Source organism: Dermacentor silvarum, chromosome 9, assembly GCF_013339745.2.
Source record: "Dermacentor silvarum isolate Dsil-2018 chromosome 9, BIME_Dsil_1.4, whole genome shotgun sequence".
Classification (NCBI taxonomy): Eukaryota; Metazoa; Arthropoda; class Arachnida; order Ixodida; family Ixodidae; genus Dermacentor; species Dermacentor silvarum.
This window is the reverse complement of record NC_051162.1, coordinates 41,929,558-41,947,495: the sequence shown is the minus strand read 5'-3', so window position 1 is coordinate 41,947,495 and position 17,938 is coordinate 41,929,558. Positions and strand designations below refer to the sequence as shown.

Genomic DNA, 17,938 nt, shown 5'->3' with positions numbered 1-17,938 from the left:
CTTCTACATCATGTCGCCACTACTCAATACCGGTAACAATAACAGGCTTCAACTCGGGGAAAAAATAAGTCGTCAAAATATTACACTGCATCGGTAATTCTTCAGGTTGATTATCAAACACCAGTTTCAGTGTTGGCTAAGAAATTGTAAGTTGGTAATAACCACAAATAACCACTATAGCAATATTTCCACAGACTAACATCTTTAAATAGAGCTTCTCTGCCTGGGTGATTGAGCTCTGAACACCCATTAAAGCGCCAGTATTCACAATTTTCAGCTCGCAAGTTTTTTCAACACTTAGACATGTAATCATGTTTTCTCAATTTACTTGGTTCTGCTTGTGCTTGTTTTACGTTTGCTTGATTTGCTTGTTATTGCACTGGTCGTCCGTGTTTACTTTATGTACTACTACTCCCCTCTAGCGATAGTCCCGGTGTAGGCCGCACTATGTACAAATAAATAACAAATAAAAGGCTATCATTATTATATTTTAATCCCGTGTGTGATAAGCGCTCTAGCAAGTAACTGTCTGATGTTTATTGCACAAAATATAGAAAACGACTTATATTGCTGAACAAAGCATTGGTTGACTCACTTCGGCCTTAACACACTTCCTTTTTTTAACATGTACTTTGACGCTACACCTGGAAGTGCAATAATAGAACTGTTCTTCAAACCAGGAGGACTTGCCTCAAAAGGTTTCACAAGGTGACGTGCAGCTACCTTTAGCAGGAACAGAAACGAACAAAGGCTTAGTCTTGTGAGAAAAGTAACTTGGAGGCAAGCTTCTTTACCGCTTATTCTTGGAAAATGAGTGCAAAAAGCAAACAGTTGTTGAACTTTAATCGAAAGGTCCACGTGACAGATGATTTGTTTATTCTTCTGCTTTACTCAGAAAATCAAACCGCCGATTAGCAAACTTAAGCGTTCTTGACTTCTCACATTGTCTTGCCTCCTATTAAAAAGCTAAAAATACATACAGATCCAGCGCACAGGTTGTAATCTATTAAAACTTCAATAGTGTTTGCTACAGTGCCGCTGCTGACACATTCTTCTTGGCAATGTTACTACATAAATAAACGCATGAAAAAAAAAACAAGAAGGAACACGATGCACCGCCGCAACTTTCAACCTAAAGTTTCATTCGGGTTTCCTTACCAAATTGTGACAAGGACCCATCATTACAAGATAAGATACGACAATAAAAAGGAATCCCACGTGCCAACGCATCTCCATGGTCAGCTAAGAATGAAAAAAGGTAATTTCCTGTCTATTCATATCAACATCTGCTCCTTTCTTGATAATACAATAAATGCTGCTCTGGCACACGAGATTTTAGCATCTCTATTTGCGGGCTTAAATTATTTCCTGTCATGTCTTTTCTCTGCATCTGTGCAATCTGGGATACTGTGGCTCGTTCAAAGTACTAATTACAAGCACAGTAACGGCAGCAGAGCGCCAAGTTATCCGACGTCAGCTTAGTCCAATTACAGTGGTGTTTTTTCAGCTTTTCTTTCAGGCAATTGCCCGTTAAGGCAACATACCGGGAGTTCAAAATTAGGTTTTACGTTTTTTTTTAAAATCGCCTGTGGCAGGTAGCAAAATTTTTATCATTGAGCAGAGTTATTAAAATGCGTACATAATTAACACGAGAAGTTAATTAACCTAAGAAGGTAATTCGATAATTTTTGGTAATTAGTTGACTATGTGTTTCAATTTCTCGTGCTACTAATGACCGCCCCATCGAATAACCCAGCTCAATGATAATAATTATGCTACCTTCCTTAGACCATTTATAAAAATTCCATAAAACTTAAAAATTAACACCCCGTACATTTGTGCGCATGTTAACAGAACGGAGTAGACAGCACCAACAACGCACTCTGCAGAACACAAATTGTGTTGTTTTGAACACCTGGGTGCAGAGCGGTCAATTCTGATGGCCTTGCAAAGGTCAGACATCTTTTCTGGCACGGAAAACTTTATTTTGAACGCGTACGCCGTCGTCCACATGTTTCATGTGGGAAATCTTGTAGCAATATACATGAGCACGGTAAAATGTTTGTGTAAACTTTCCTTTGGACTTGGCTTTATAATGGACGGGCTTCTTCAGCTTTTGCCATAGAGTTTCAGCCAACATCGGCAAGAAAGCTATTGGATTGATAGCTCTTGAAAGACCTCCACTTGATGGCCGAAACTGCTCTCCATGTTCTCGGTACATTGCTTAATCAACGCGCTGGAAAAGTCAAATGAACGACGGTCCTCTTTACCAGCTTAGAGTGAGCCTTTTTAAATAAAAGTAATGATTTTTCAGCGTGTGGCTGAAATTCACAGCAACCGTAATTCTTACTGAAAAACAGTCCTACATGAAGGAATCTTCTAAAGTACTATTCTGATACCTCGTCCGTTTCCACCAACGGGTCAATGAGCGTAAGAACAATAAAACAACGTCAGCCACGTTCTGAATGAAATTTCAGTTCGGTCGCTGAAGAATACGATAAAATCACAAACTCACCCGAAAATTTTTCAGACACATGACTGTCTACGATGGTCAAAGAGCAATTTCTTTTTAACAGGTCTATGTCACCAAACAGACGCGCAATACAGGATACCATGCAAATGCCGTTCTTTTGTAGGACAACTCGGTCGTTTCATTTCGAGTAGGTAGACTTCAAGTACACAGACAATACTTCCATAAAGTTCGCAGTGTGCATTCTCATCAGATTTTGATGTTTTACTTCACTATAAACCATGCCTGCCGGAACACTTATCGGCTTATTCTTTGGTAACAAATATCAATGTCACAGTTTCTTCCTGAGGCGGAGGAAGAATTCACAGCTATACGAATTAAGGATAGTGGTTTTCTCGGTCGTATAAACCTGTAAACACTGACTCACTAGATATAATAACAAACATGGTGTCACGCGGGCACTAGTAAATGTGAACACGTTTCACTTGATGACCGCGGACACTCGCTTTCCTAATGCTGGCGTCAGTAAGAGTGGCAGCAGTAGCAAGCACATTCCCCTTCATGCTGTCTCTAGCTTCCCCGTGACACAGCGCGCATGAAGCCATCAGCCCTCGGAACACTGAGACTCTGTACCCGCCGAAGCTGGCTTTCAAGATAGGGCCCACATGCCTATGCTCAGCTGTGCCATACGCAGCCGCCGCCAGAGTAAAACGGCCCTTGCAACCCTGCGTGCGGTGAAAAAAGAGGTGCTTCGTCGCCGTCTTCCTCCCTTGAGCGCATGAGATTGAGCCACCATCCTTCTCGGATCGACGTCGCACGCTTTCAATCGCACCTACAGCATACGGGCCGCAGCAGCAATGTGATCGCGCTTGGACTTGATGAGATCCACACGGCGACGACGACGGCAGAAATCCGCCCGTAGTGCCCATATTATTGCTACCGCAATAATACAACAGATCTCTTATGTTCACTGAAAGAGCTTATATGTGTCTGATCTGTTAGAAAATCAATACTCCTGAATAGTGTACTCTGAATTCATCCCCATTCTCAAACAGAAACAGTTTGGTTTGTAGGAATATAGAAACATGCTGCTCTCATGTCATACGTTCTTGAACGATTGCCCTGATAGGTTAGTAAAGCTCGTGCGTCTTTGCGGTAAAGAGCATTTGTAACTTCAACTTCTGTTATCGAGTGCACGAGTAAGACTGTTCAACTCAAGTTCCTTGCAAAGCTGTTGCGCCTTATTCTTCACTTTAGGTATCGTTACATTGTTATGTAGATCTGAAAGTAATAAGGCTTTCCTGAACAAACGCATCTTTAGACAGATCACAAAATCCACCTGCCGTTGTACATGTATTAAATTGCTATAAAATTGCATTTGAAGTACACGACAGTTTTCTTAACAAGATCGGTTGCTCGCGAACGGCATTTCATAAAGGCCATTGTCGCCTTCGCAGATGTATTTGTCAGATTATGATTCAGAGCCACGTGCGAAGACTTGCCTCATTAGAACCAGATAATTACCAGGACATTTTAGAGACCCGGTGGTAAACTAGAGAGCACAACTCAGAACTTGTATAACGCCCTCAGTAGGCGACCTTGCACCCAGCATGTGGTCACGGTTTAATTGAGTGCCTACATTCCACGGGGACGCTGTCGAAGATTTGAAGCGTGTGCTGCTATAGATAATCCGCTATCTGGTCGGCGGCTTTTGCTAGGTGGTGCAGCTCGTTTAATCCATTCCGAGGCATTGACTGAAGTCGCCGAAGCAGCCACAGATAGTTCTTGTACAGACGACTTTGCCATTGCTATTTATGTCTAAGTAGCATGCACAGTTTTGTATCATGAGCAGGCGAAAGTCGAGTGCCTCCGAACAACTGTTCTACATCATGAGGCAGGACATTTATTGGCTACACAGCGCGATCGTCATAGCCTTGCCGTTTGGCGTTACAAATGGACCATGTAGATCAGACAAAACGTTTGAGAGACAGCCGCTGAACTACACATGAACTTCAATAATGTTTGCTGGTGGGTTAATGGGTGATGCATTTTTTGTAGCATTGTTACAGCACATATAAACGTGGTAAAGGTAAATACGAGACAGGACATAGTGAAGAGATTCAAATAAGAATTTTATTGAGGGCGGCTCGCCAATTTTGCCGGAGAGTCATCAATATAGGAGAAGACATGACAAAAGGAAAGAAACTCGAGTGGCACCGCCTCTCCATCAACCGCAAACAATCAAAAAAGCCATCCCCTGTACATTGGTAGGTAGTAGTGTTCATTATCTTCATTACGCAATGTATGGTGCACTGAGACCTAATCAGAAAAGAAGATATAGTGATGCGGTAACGTGCATCCTAAAGAACTAATAGCGATGTGTCCAATTTATTTTATTTAGATCCTCAGCAACGGGTAATCTCCAGCTATGGAGGCGTTTATGCACCTCGCAGGTCACAAGTTTAATGTCTTGCGATGCTGATACTTATGCGCTACATCGTTCACAAGCTATTCCACAATAGAAAAACAAACTAGGCGGATGCACAGTTTAACGCGTCGACGCAGCGATACCCCGAGAATTAAGGCGCTATTAGCTGCTTGCGGAGTGCAGAATGGTGAGGAGGGGTTTATGAATAGGAAATTACGACACATATCTTAATTTATTCAGGGAAGCTATACGACTTGTGTCATACAGGTACGTAACCAGTGGACCAAGGATAGGATAGCTCCTACTGGGCAAATTCATGCAATTCAACGAAGCTGCCTTATATCGTGCTCTATTCGTTTATGAGGTCTGAGTATTTTAGAGGCTCTATTGAGCCATCGCTATATATAGAGAACAGTACTTTTACTAATTTATTGCATAGTTCAGCAAATGAAGGGTGCACTCGCTGGCACTATTCTAAAGCGAAACTATGTTTGCCTATTTTCCCGGATTTCACATGGCTGTTTGGCTGTTTCGAAGGAAAAAAAAAGTTTGATAGAATTACCAGAATATACCAAATCAATAGAGTTGCGAAATTCCTGACAGTGAGATGACAAGAAACATTAAACAAAAATTTCTCGTAAGTTGCATATAGAAATGAACGTACTACAAAGGCCCATATTGCACACAACAGTTTGAGCGACACTCCACGAGTGAAATTTCCATAGGTACAAACAGAACGTTTAGGGACAGTCTACAAAGCAAGCGCTATTTGGGACGATATATTTGCTGATATAATTGCCGGGCCTATATGACGCTACTAGCGAAGCGGCTTATACAACCATCATATGTTTACCAAGCATGCAGATTTAATAAATAAATAAATAACTTCATGCATAAAACTTGTATATATAATGTTGACTCGAAGGCAATCCACAAGAATGATTCCTACATGAAACCTGAACATTTCATGTTGCCTCACACATATTTTAAAGTACACCGATCTGTTCAGGGAAGGGTGAATTATATTTGATGGATTCCTTGATTTACTTTATTTTCATAAATTTAGCCATTCTTCATGTGCCAGTGGGGTGTGCTCGTTCTTGGCAAATCCTTCAGAGTAGGCATGTCCCATTGTGACTGCAGAATCCCTAAATGTTGCTTGATACGTGTTGTAATTTTCTCTGCATACACCTATATTCATCATTCTTCCATCGACAGGCATTATACTCCGCTTTCGTCGCTGAAACATCTCTGCGTATATAATAATATAATCTTGATAATATAATACTAAGAAGCAATCCTGATTCATCTTATAATTTTTTGTTTGTTTTGCGTAACACATTTACATTTCTTGATGTCAATTCTGCACTAGGACATTTGCAAGCACTTTTTCCCCGACGTGACTGCCGCGTGCACATGGATTTTGCGATTTTTTTCAAATATGAAATCGTTTTACACCATTTTTAAGTTCTCTTTTTTTTAAAATCAAAATTAAGGTCAGAGCTACAAAGGCAAGAGTTGCGTTAAAGTCTGCCTGCTCTTAAGGCTTGGTGATTCACCTGGAAGGAGCCAACTGTGACCATCAGATAGTCTACAGGGCTAACACTTTTACTACAATTCATTTCACGAGCGAAATGGCACAGTGCCCCCTACGAGATTCGAGTGATTTTGGTTTCTCTGTACATTTGTAGTACTGCTATTCCGAGCATTTCGCGCATGTGAATAGAGGGAGGTATTGTGTTAACTACGTGGCATTGTCACAATGACGTCGCTGTACAAAAGTCTGTGTGCAAAAGCTAAGTTTACACCACTACACACTGGAAAGCATGCCAGACAGCACCACACCACAGTGGTGTGCTCACCAAGTAACACTCGACTACTGTGGTGTACACAACAGGTAGTGTAATGACGAAGTTAGCACAAGCGTCGCTGTGGTCGCATGGCTGCTGAAGTGAGGAAGAGAAAGACGAACGGATCGGTGTCGCTGGTTTTTGCCTCGCACTGGCGTTTGGCTGGAACTGCTCGGGTGCTCTTTGAGCTGGACCTAACGACAATAAACCCCATATCATTTGGTGGAAGTGCTGGGTATACTAACTATCCTACCAACTCGCCCTGGAACTCCGCAGCCGCACTCTGCCCTCCGCTACCCCCACGACCATGCGAGACGACGCCGGTGAGCGACCCACTTCGTCAATTGTGCAAGTCACCTGCGGTGCCGTTCGTGAACGAGACCCGGCTGTGTTCAGTGGCACCGCTGATACCGACGTCGACGACTGGCTTTCGTCGTACGAACGGGTGAGCAACAACAACAAATGGGACGATCGGACAAAGCTCACCAAGGTTATTTTTTATCTTGCGGGTGTCGCCCACCTCTGGTTCCGCAACCATGAAGCAACCATTGCGACATGGAATGACTTTAAGACTGCATTCGCGGAAGTATTTGGCCGTCCTGCGGTGCGAAAGCTTCGCGCTGAACAGCGCCTTCGCCACCGAGCTCAACAGCCGGGCGAGACTTTCACTAGTTACATCGAGGACGTCATAGATCTCTGCAACCGCGTGAGGCGAACGATGACTGAGGAAGATAAGATTAAAGAAATCCTCAAGGGCATTGAAGATGATGCTTTTCAGATGCTCATGGCCAAGAATCCTACCACCGTTGCAGCCGTAGTCACATATTGCCAAAGCTTCGATGAATTACGCCGGCAACGAGCGCTCGCCCGCCAAACTGTTCCTCAAGTGGCCTCCCTCTCCAGTTTGGTGACTGCTCACGGACAGGCTGATGACGGGTCTCTCCTGCCTCAGATCAAAGCCTTCATTCGTGAAGAGGAGGCCCGCCAGCTCTCGCTGCTCCCTCTCACCCAGGAGCCTGTCCAACCTTTGTCCTCGGCCGTGCAGCAGGCCATCCGCGAGCAGGTTGCAGAGGCCCTTCCACCAGTCCAAGAGATCGCTGCACCAGCTCAGATTGCTGCACCTTTGACGTACGCTGAAGTCGTGTCGCGTCCTAGACCAACGACGCTCCCCTACTCGGCGCCGCCACCGCGCCCAGCGCTTCTCCCTGTCCCTCAAATGCCCCCTCAGTACTTCCGGCCACAAGATCCCTGGCGCACGCGGGATAATCGGCCGATATGCTTCTCGTGCGGTATCGCGGGACATGTGGCGCGCTTTTGTCGCCGTCGCCTGCCGCGTCAGGACGTCGTCGTTGAGCCACAGGTACCTGCATCCCACCAGCATGCTGATTTGAACCCATCGCCGAACTTCTGGACCGGTCGTCAGAACTTCAGCCCCCGTCGTTCACCATCACCGCGTCGCCGTTCGATATCGCCGATGCGTCGTCGCCCGCCTTCCAACGAGGGAAACTAAATGCTGCAGCTTCGGAGGCAAGAGCTGCACGCTTGTCGAAATGCCCAAGACCTCCGCTATCGCCGCAAAACATTATAGAAATACAGGTTGAAGGAGCCGCTACATTCGCACTCATCGACACGGGCGCTGCGGTTTCCGTCATACGTGAGACTCTTTGCCGTAAGATTAGGAAGGTCACCACATCACTTTCTGGCCTTGTACTTCGTACTGCCACCACGGAGCCCATCGAACCTTCAGCCGCATGCACCGCTAGGATCGTTATTCAGGACGTTATTGGGGCCCTTCTGGTGGCAGTTGCCAGCCTTTGCTTCTCGCTTTCTCTTTCCTGTGTATATGTTTTCAAATCAAATAATAATAATATTCAGGACGTAGTTTACACAATTGAGTTCCTTGTTCTGCCTTCCTGCTCCCATGATGTCATCCTGGGATGGGACTTTCTGTCGCGCCACCGTGCCGTCATTGACTGTGCCCGTGCCGAAGTTGCTCTGTCTGTCGTTAACACCACTCTGCCTGCCGCCTCTCCCGCCCCCTTAAAGATTATTGTCGCCGCCGATACTGATCTGCCACCGAACACTTCAACACGAGTCGCTTTGTTGTGTCCATCGGCGCCCGACGCCTCGGTACTGTTCACGCCTTCATCTGTTTTTCTTCACCGCAAATCTCTACCACTTCCATTCGCCGTTCTTGACGTAGCCGCTGGTACAACAATTATGCTAGTGGACAACCCGTTCCACTACCCGCTGACTCTGCTTCGCGACGAGTGCCTCGGCTGTGTCGAACCTATTGACATGTCGGAGTGTTTGGACGTGCCTGGCTCCTCTTCTGGCCTTTCCCTCGACGCCATGACACCATTTCCGAAAAGCTCCCGATTGGCTACCGAAGTCTTTGATTCATGCGTTGACGCCAACCTTTCCCTCGAGCACCGCGAGCAACTCCTGTCTCTCCTAGATACTTTCCGTTCTTCGTTCAACTGTACGGAACACGCCTTGGGTCGTACGAACAGTGTTTCCCACCACATCGACACCGGGTCCCACTCTCCCCTCAGACAACGCCCCTATCGCGTTTCAGCGGCGGAGCGTCGTATAATCAGCGACCAAGTGAATGACATGCTCGAGCGTGGCGTCGTTCAACCATCCCAGAGTCCGTGGTCTTCTCCAGTTGTGTTAGTGCGAAAAAAAGATGGTTCTATTCGTTTCTGTGTCGATTACCGCCGCCTAAACAAAGTCACACGGAAGGACGTCTACCCTTTACCCCGCATTGACGATGCACTCGATTGTTTACAAGGCGCGAAGTACTTCTCGTCATTGGACCTACGATCTGGCTACTGGCAGGTTCCCATGGCCGAATGCGATCGACCGAAGACAGCGTTTGTCACCCCTGATGGGTTATATGAATTTACCGTCATGCCATTCGGGCTCTGTAATACGCCCGCAACTTTCGAGCGCATGATGGACAACATACTTCGTGGTCTCAAATGGAACATTTTCCTATGCTACCTGGATGACATCGTCGTGTTTTCTTCAGACTTCTCGACGCACCTCTCACGTCTCCACCAAGTTTTGACATGTCTTAAGAACGCTGGTCTTCAGCTGAATATCAAAAAGTGTCGCTTTGCAGCTCGCACCTTGACTATCTTGGGCCACGTTGTGTCCAAAGACGGCGTCCTCCCTGATCCTGCGAAACTTCGAGCTGTCGCTGACTTCCCTAAGCCGACGTCACCGAAGACCCTCCGGAGCTTCATCGGCCTTTGTTCTTATTTTCGTCGCTTTGTGCGCAATTTCGCGACCGTTATCGCACCTTTGACGCGACTTCTCACCGTTGGCACCGACATGTCTCACTGGTCTCGTGAATGTGATGACGCATTCCAGACGCTACGCCAGCTGCTCACAGCTCCTCCGATTCTCCGGCACTACGATCCCCTGGCGCCTACGGAGGTGCACACTGATGCAAGCGGCGTGGGCCTTGGTGCGGTGCTCGCGCAACGGAAGCCTGGCTATCACTAGTATGTTGTCGCCTACGCGAGCCGATTCCTCACAAAGGCCGAGGCCAACTATTCAACCACTGAGAAAGAGTGCCTGGCTATAGTCTGGGCTCTTGCCAAGTTCCGACCCTACCTTTATGGCCACCCGTTTTATGTCGTCACGGACCACCACGCTCTTTGCTGGTTATCGACTTTGAAAGATCCCTCGGGCCGCCTCGGTCGGTGGGCCCTGCGGCTTCAAGAGTATGATATCCAAGTGGTCTACAGGTCTGGCCGCAAGCATTCTGACGCGGACGCCCTTTCTCGCTCTCCTCTACCCCCCCCCCCCGATACAGCGTCTCTCTCGGCACAGTACTCCGCTATCTCAGCGCTCAACGTCGAGTCCATGCATTCGGAGCAACGGAAGGATCCGTGGATTGTTGCCCTTCTCGACCTTCTGTCGGATTCCATCGCCAATCAGCCCTCCCACGCGCTCCGCCGTCAAGCCTCTCATTTTACCGTGCGAGACAACCTGCTCTACCGCCGCAACTATATACTGGGTGGTCGCAAGTGGCTTCTCGTAATACCTCGTCACATGCGCTCTGACATCTGCGCTGCTTTTCATGCCGACCCACAGAGTGCTCACGCAGGCGTGCTGATGAAAACTTACGCAAGGTTGCGCCAACGCTTCTACTGGCGCGGTATGTACAGCTTTCTCCTAAAGTATATCCGTGCTTGCGAAGCATGCCAACAACGCAAGATTCCTCCGCAACGCTCGACCGGCGCTCTTCAGCCTTTACCTTGCCCTGCGCGGCCTTTCGATAGGGTCGGCATCGACCTTTACGGCCCACTCCCATGCTCTACGTCTGGAAGCCGGTGGATAATCGTTGGTGTTGACCATCTCACCCGGTATGCTGAGACTGCCGCCCTTCCTGCCGCTACAGCACGTGAGGTTGCTTTCTTCATCCTGCGCAATTTCGTGTTTCGACATGGCACTCCTCGAGAACTTCTCAGTGACAGAGGACGTGTCTTTCTTTCCCAAGTGGTCGAAGCTCTGCTTGCCGAGTGCCACGTCGTCCACCGTACATCAACCGCGTACCATCCGCAAACCAATGGATTAACTGAGCGCTTCGATCGCACTCTTGGCGACATGCTCACTGCATACGTCGCGTCGGACCACTCCAATTGGGACATGATTCTTCCTTTTGTCACCTACGCTTACAATACCGCGACTCAAGCAACCACAGGCTTTTCACCATTCTTTTTATTGTATGGACGAGAACCCTCGTGCACGCTCGATACAGTATTGCCATACCAACCTGACGCCTCTGAATATCGACCCATATCATAAGTAGCCAGGTACGCTGAAGAATGCCGCCAACTTGCCCGTACCTTCACGACGGAAGGTCAAGCCCACCAGCGGAATCGACATGACACCGACCTGAGCCCTACCACTTTCCGTGTCGGCTCCCTCGTCTGGTTGTGGATTCCGCCTCACGTTCCCGGTCTTTCGTCTAAGCTGCTGGCTCAATACCACGGACCCTACCGGATCGTCGCCTGTACATCTCCTGTAAACTATGTGGTCGAACCTCTCACGCTGTCTGACGATCTGCGGCGTCGTGGTCGCGAGACTGTGCACGTCAGCCGGCTTAAACCGTATTACGATCCCTCTATCGTGTCGTCACCGTGAGTCGCCAGGATGGCTAGTCTTCTCTCGTGGGGCCATTGTAATGACGAAGTTAGCACAAGCGTCGCTGTGGTCGCATGGCTGCTGAAGTGAGGAAGAGAAAGACGAACGGATCGGTGTCGCTGGTTTTTGCCTCGCGCTGGCGTTTGGCTGGAACTGCTCGGGTGCTCTTTGAGCTGGACCTAACGCCAATAAACCCCATATCAGTAGCAATAACCAATCCTGGTGTGCATGCTAGACCGCTCCGGTGTGCACACCAGAACTCACTGGGCCGCTCTTGCGGGCACATCACAACACATCAGACCCTGCTAATCAGCACACCAGAACATGTCAGACCATGCCGGTGTGCACACCAGAACACATCAGACCCTGCTTATGTGCCCACCAGAACACGTCAGACCATGCTGGTGTATACACTAGAAAACGCCAGAACAAACTAAACCGGTCTGCTGGATTTTTCAATGGGGATAACTATCGTATTCTCGGTGCATCCTATATTGTGGGTATTAGCCTTGTTTGAGGCTTGTCATCATCATTGTGATGTACGCCTTCCTTGTGCCGCCGACGTTGTTTTCACACCCATGCCAGCGAATAATTGTGCGCAATAAGCGCACAATTACGAGCACCATTACGATATTTGCATCATCTTATCAAGCACCATTACGATATTTGCATATGTAGTAAACATCATTCATGACAGCGCTGCTACCTCTCGCCTCCGCATTTAATGCACAGACCCCACGTTTCTCAGAGTCAGTGCTGAGCGCAAAACCTTGCAGATTGACCAGCAATGTTGTTGCGCTATTTAAGTAGTTAGCGCACTCGACTCTCAAATGAGCATTCACTCTCTGGCATGCGTTCAAATCCCATTTGAAGCGATTGTGAGGAAGCATTATTTTCTTTATGCTGTGGAAACCGAGAAGTGGCCTGACCATGAACAAAGTTACCATTGTGTGTCGCTGTTCCCGATAACGGTCGCCATCAGCATAACTGAATGGAGAGGCTGGACGGATGCACAAGGCAAAGCTTGTTTAGAGCTTATAACTGCTGTTGCAGTAAATGCCCATATTACATCCAAACAACAGTTTGAAGGACAGTGTGGGAATAAAATGTCTAGGGGCACGAACAAGTTTCATGGAAGGTCAGCAGATAAAACGGCAACGAACAGAATTAAAAGGTATACTCACTATCTAGGTGGACATATTTGGGTACACGACGAGCCTTCGATGAAATTATCAGCGAAGTGGCTTATACTATAACCCCTCTATGATGACCAGTTATGCAATAGGTTGAATACAACAATTATTATATTAACTTCCTGCACAAAAGCTGTACATATAATCTGGACTCAAAGGCATCTCTAAAGTACGCCATCTTTCACCGAAATTGTGAAATATATTTAAGGAATTCTTTAATTTACTTTATTTTCTTTGATTGAGTCACTACTGATATGCGTACGCCCATCCTTGGGCAATACTCTAGAATGAGCGTATCTCAATACGATTCCTACGTAAAACCTTAACATTTCATGGTACCTCACACATATATCTAAAGCACACCGGTTCCTTAAAGCATGCGGTCTAAGGGCGTCAAAGCAGTAATCTACGACACCGCGTACCCAACTAAATATCACTCTCCTGCTTTTTATCCGGAGTGTTCCGCAATCAATTCGCAATAAGGATAGCGCTTGTTGCGTGTGAGACACATGACGCCAGCCCAATAGGTAAGTGCCGTCAGCAGACCCATGGAGCTTTTTTTAGCGTTGCGTGTTCATATGAGGCGTAAGAGAACAATCAGATTTCAGTTTCCCTCCAAGTCGGTGATGTGAAGGTGAACTTTCCCGTCCTTTGCCATTATCGTCAACACGAGTGGCAACGCAAACTCTGTGTGGCTTTTGGGGGCCATAGTATAAATAAAGCGAAACTTATCACTGTTCTTTTGTAAAGTGAAAACATAAGCGTTCATAACACCTTCTGCTGAGCAAGGTGGGCCACGCCACAATGCTTTCTACCATCTTTCTCCTGCAACTTTTCCAACGCTCCTATGCAGGTATATCTTTCCATTTTTAACATTGCCCAACCCATCTGTGACACCTTATTGGGAATGTCAACCATATCTGCGCCAAATTATGCATTGGTTAAAGGCAACCATCTGGTGCTTAAGGGTTATAAATCCGCAATTTGTCCTTACTTTTGGTGGTTTTATTGCGTTGTGTCTGAGGTTGTATGTGTTTCGGGAAGTCTCCGTGGGTGTAAGAAAATTAAGTTCATTATGAATTACATGATATGTCTCGAGCGCTTGCCGTTAAGTCTTTAACTGAAATATACACAATATCCTGAAATCATTCAAATGCTGGCCTGTACTTTCTAAGTAACCTAGGTTAGCAATTGCTCTAATGGCTTTCTTCTGCAAGAAAAACAAAGTATCTCATTTTTAGTGCTGTATCGCTCCATATTACAAAACGATAATAAAGATGAGATTATATCACAATGAAGTACAATTGTTTTTTGGCCACGTTGTTACTAAAAGTCCAAATTTATTTAATAAGCCAACTCATCGCGAAACTTTCCTACGTGTTCTACATGGCCGGTCCATAAAAAGGTCTCATTAAGTATAACTCCATGGAACCATACCGACTGAACTCATTGAATGGTGCTTGTGTTACATGATACTTTTGGCTCACATCCTAATACTTTATTTTTTGCTCTGTATATTACATACTTCGTCTTTTTGACATTTAATTCTAATCGGTTGGCACGTAGCCACACTATTAATTTATTTAACCAATACTTGCTTTATTTTATACTGCTTCCAAACTCGTACCATTAAGGAAAACATTGGTGCCATCAGCATATAACGCTATTTCGCAGCTGGGAGAAATATCAACGATATTATTAATGTGAACAAGCAATAGAATTTGGCCTAGTATAGAGCCTTGAGATACGACAGTACGTATAAGGCCGCAGCTGGAAGATATATCATTATCATTTGTGAATTGCTTTCTAGACGACAGGTAGCTTTGAATAAGACTTGGAGCGCAGCCTCGGATCCCATACGACTGTAATTTACGTAGTAAGACTTCATAACTGACCGGGTCAAATGCTTTTTCGAAACTATAAAAATAATCCCAGTGCGACCATTTTATTTTCTATCTTGTTTATTATTTTGTATTTTATGTGAAGCAAAGCCTTTTCTGTAGATTTTCCTTTTTGTAAACCGTATTGTTGTTCTGCGATAGCACCGGTATTAGTGAAATAAGAAGTCAGGCGAGTGTTGATAACTTGTTCAGCGATTTTCGAGGAAATGGGCAAAATAGATATGGAATGAAAATTATTGGGGTCGACAGAATTTCCGGATTTATGGATCACGCAGACTCTTGCGATCTTTAGTTTCTCTGGAAATCTACCTTTGAGCATTTGGATGCATATGTGCGATAACAGAGGAACGATGACATCACAGACACCTTTTGCTACCACAGCTTTATTATTATCAGCTCCTATATTCTGATATACTATCAAAATATATCAGGGGTGTTATATAGTATATTTTGATATACTATCCAAATATAGAATTTATCCGTTGCGCCGTCATTCGCGAAGTATTTGGCTGCCATGACGGTGATTGGTCGAGGCGACGTGCGGCCGTAATCACCAGTAGGCCTAAATTTCCTCAAGACGGGCAGCGCCCGTGTTGATGAGTGCGAATGTATACGGCTCCTTCCACCTGTATTTCTATAATGCTTTGCGGCGATAGCGGTGGTCTTGGGCATTTCGAAAAGCGTGCGGCTCTTACCTCCGAAGCTGCGGCATTTAGTTTCCCTCGTTGGAAGGCGGGTGACGACGCATCGGCGATATCGAAGGGCGACGCGGTGATGATGAACGACGGGTGCTGAAGTTCTGACGACCGGTTCAGAAGTTCGGCGATGGGTTCGAATCAGCATGCTGGTGGCTCAACGACGACGTCCTGACGCGGCAGGCGACGGCGACAAAACCGCGCCACATGTCCCGCGATACCACACGAGAAGCATATCGACCGATTGTCCCGCGTGCGCCATAGATATTGCGGCCGGAAGTACTGAGGGGGAATTTGAGGGCAGGGAGAAGCACTGGGCGCGGTGGCGGCGCCGATTAAGGGAGTGTCGTTGGTCTAGGACGCGACACGACTTCAGCGTACGTCAAAGGTGCAGCAATTTGAGCTGGTGGAAAGGCCTCTGCAACCTGCTCGCGGATGGCCTGCTGCACGGCCGAGGACAAAGGTTGGACAGGCTCCTGGGTGAGAGGGAACAGCGAGAGCTGGCGGACCACCTCTTCACGAATGAAGGCTTTGATCTGAGGCAGCAGAGACCCGTCATCAGCCTGTCCGTGAGCAGTCACCAAACTGGAAAGGAAGCTTGAGCAACCGTTTGGCGGGCGAGCGCTCGTTGCCGGCGTAATTCGTCGAAGCTTTGGCAATATGTGACTACGGCTGCAACGGTGGTAGGATTCTTGGCCATGAGCATCTGAAAAGCGTCGTCATCAATGCCCTTGAGGATTTCTTTAATCTTATCTTCCTCAGTAATCGTTCGGCTCACGCGGTTGCAGAGATCTTTGATGTCCTCGATGTAACTAGTGCAAGTCTCGCCCTGCTGTTGCGCTCGGTAGCGAAGGCGCTGTCCGGCGCGAAGCTTTCGCACCGCAGGACGGCCAAATACCTCCGCGAATGCAGTCTTAAAGTCATTCCATGTCACAATGGTTGCTTCATGGTAGCGGAACCAGAGGTGGGCGACACCCGGAAGATAAAAAATAACCTTGGTGAGCTTTGTCGGATCATCGCATTTGTTGTGGTTGCTCACCCGTTCGTACGACGAAAGGCAGTCGTCGACGTCGGTATCAGCAGTGGCACTGAACACAGCTGGGTCTCGTTCACGAACGGCACCGCAGCTGATTGGCCCAGTGGACCAAGTGGGTCGCTCACCGGCGTCGTCTGGCATGGTCGGGGGGGGGGGGGGGGGTAGCGGAAGGCAGAGTGCGGCTCCGGAGTTCCAGGGCGAGTCGTTAGGATACCCAGCACCTCCACCAAATTATATGGGGTTTATTGGCGTTTAATCCCGTTAGGTCCAGCGCAAAGAGCACCCGAGCAGTTCCAGCCAAACGCCAGTGCGGGGCAAAACCAGCGACACCGATCCTTTTGTCTTTCTCTTTCTCGCTTCAGGAGCCATGCGGCCACACCGACGCTTGTGCTAACTTCGTCATTACACTTGTAAAATGTTGAGGTGGCTGGTTGACTTGGCAGAGGGTTGGAGATAAAGAAGTGTTGCCAAGTTTTTGTGTTACATTACCTAGAACGGGTGCAAGCACTATCGGCATCATCAACGTAGGCTCTTTTCTAGATAAATGCAATTTACTAAAGCGCTTTTACTGGGCCGTGTGAAGCATAATATGATAGAGACTGTGCTGTGGTGCATGTATTTATGGTGTGAGAGCTCCTGTGCCTGTGCGCATTTGTGTGTTTCAGAGAGAGAGTGCGTGGGTGCAGGGGGAGTGTCGGTGTGTGCCATGACCATTTACACCCTTCAAGTTAATCCAGTAAAGCATTTGTAAAACTATGTAATCGAATTCGACTGCTTTCCTTCTGCTGACCAATCTCTCAATCAATAAAACACTACATATTTGTCATGATCAACGTTTATTGGATTATTCGTGCTGTTCATTCAAACTTTTCTTCGAACAATACAAGATGTCTTCGTGTATCCAACTATCCTGCAAGAGCGAACAACAACCAAGAATTTGGTTCTACGCCTCAACACCAACCTGACACTGAATCTTGAAAGGAGCTCGGTGCTGGCTGATGAATTAGTTGTTGTGACCAGCAGTCACGGAGGGGACCAGTTGGAAAAGGTAAGCCTGCAAAAGCTTTCACGTGGCATAGAACTCAAAATATCCTATGTGATTTACCAACTATGCCTTACAAGAACCGTTTATACATTGAGTTCGAGGTGCGCCATACTGCAATCATTGAATTTATATGCCTGATTGCAAAATAGATAACATTCAT

General features: G+C 46.8%; 2 protein-coding genes across 2 annotated transcripts in view; one reads left to right on the top strand and one right to left on the bottom strand.

Annotated features, from left to right (window-relative positions):
* LOC125940430 (A disintegrin and metalloproteinase with thrombospondin motifs 17-like) overlaps positions 1–17,938 on the bottom strand; it is a 202,978-nt gene that overhangs the window by 57,970 nt on the left and 127,070 nt on the right. The gene's annotated exons all lie outside the window — the stretch shown is intronic.
* The window catches only part of LOC119463553 (venom metalloproteinase antarease-like TtrivMP_A), a 93,300-nt gene continuing 89,214 nt past the window's right edge, over positions 13,853–17,938 (top strand). Inside the window, exons 1-2 of the mRNA XM_049656574.1 lie at positions 13,853–13,954; positions 17,621–17,781. Of these exons, the coding sequence (XP_049512531.1) occupies positions 13,906–13,954; positions 17,621–17,781 (210 nt within the window). The 5' untranslated portion in view covers positions 13,853–13,905. The remainder of the gene's footprint in view (positions 13,955–17,620; positions 17,782–17,938) is intronic.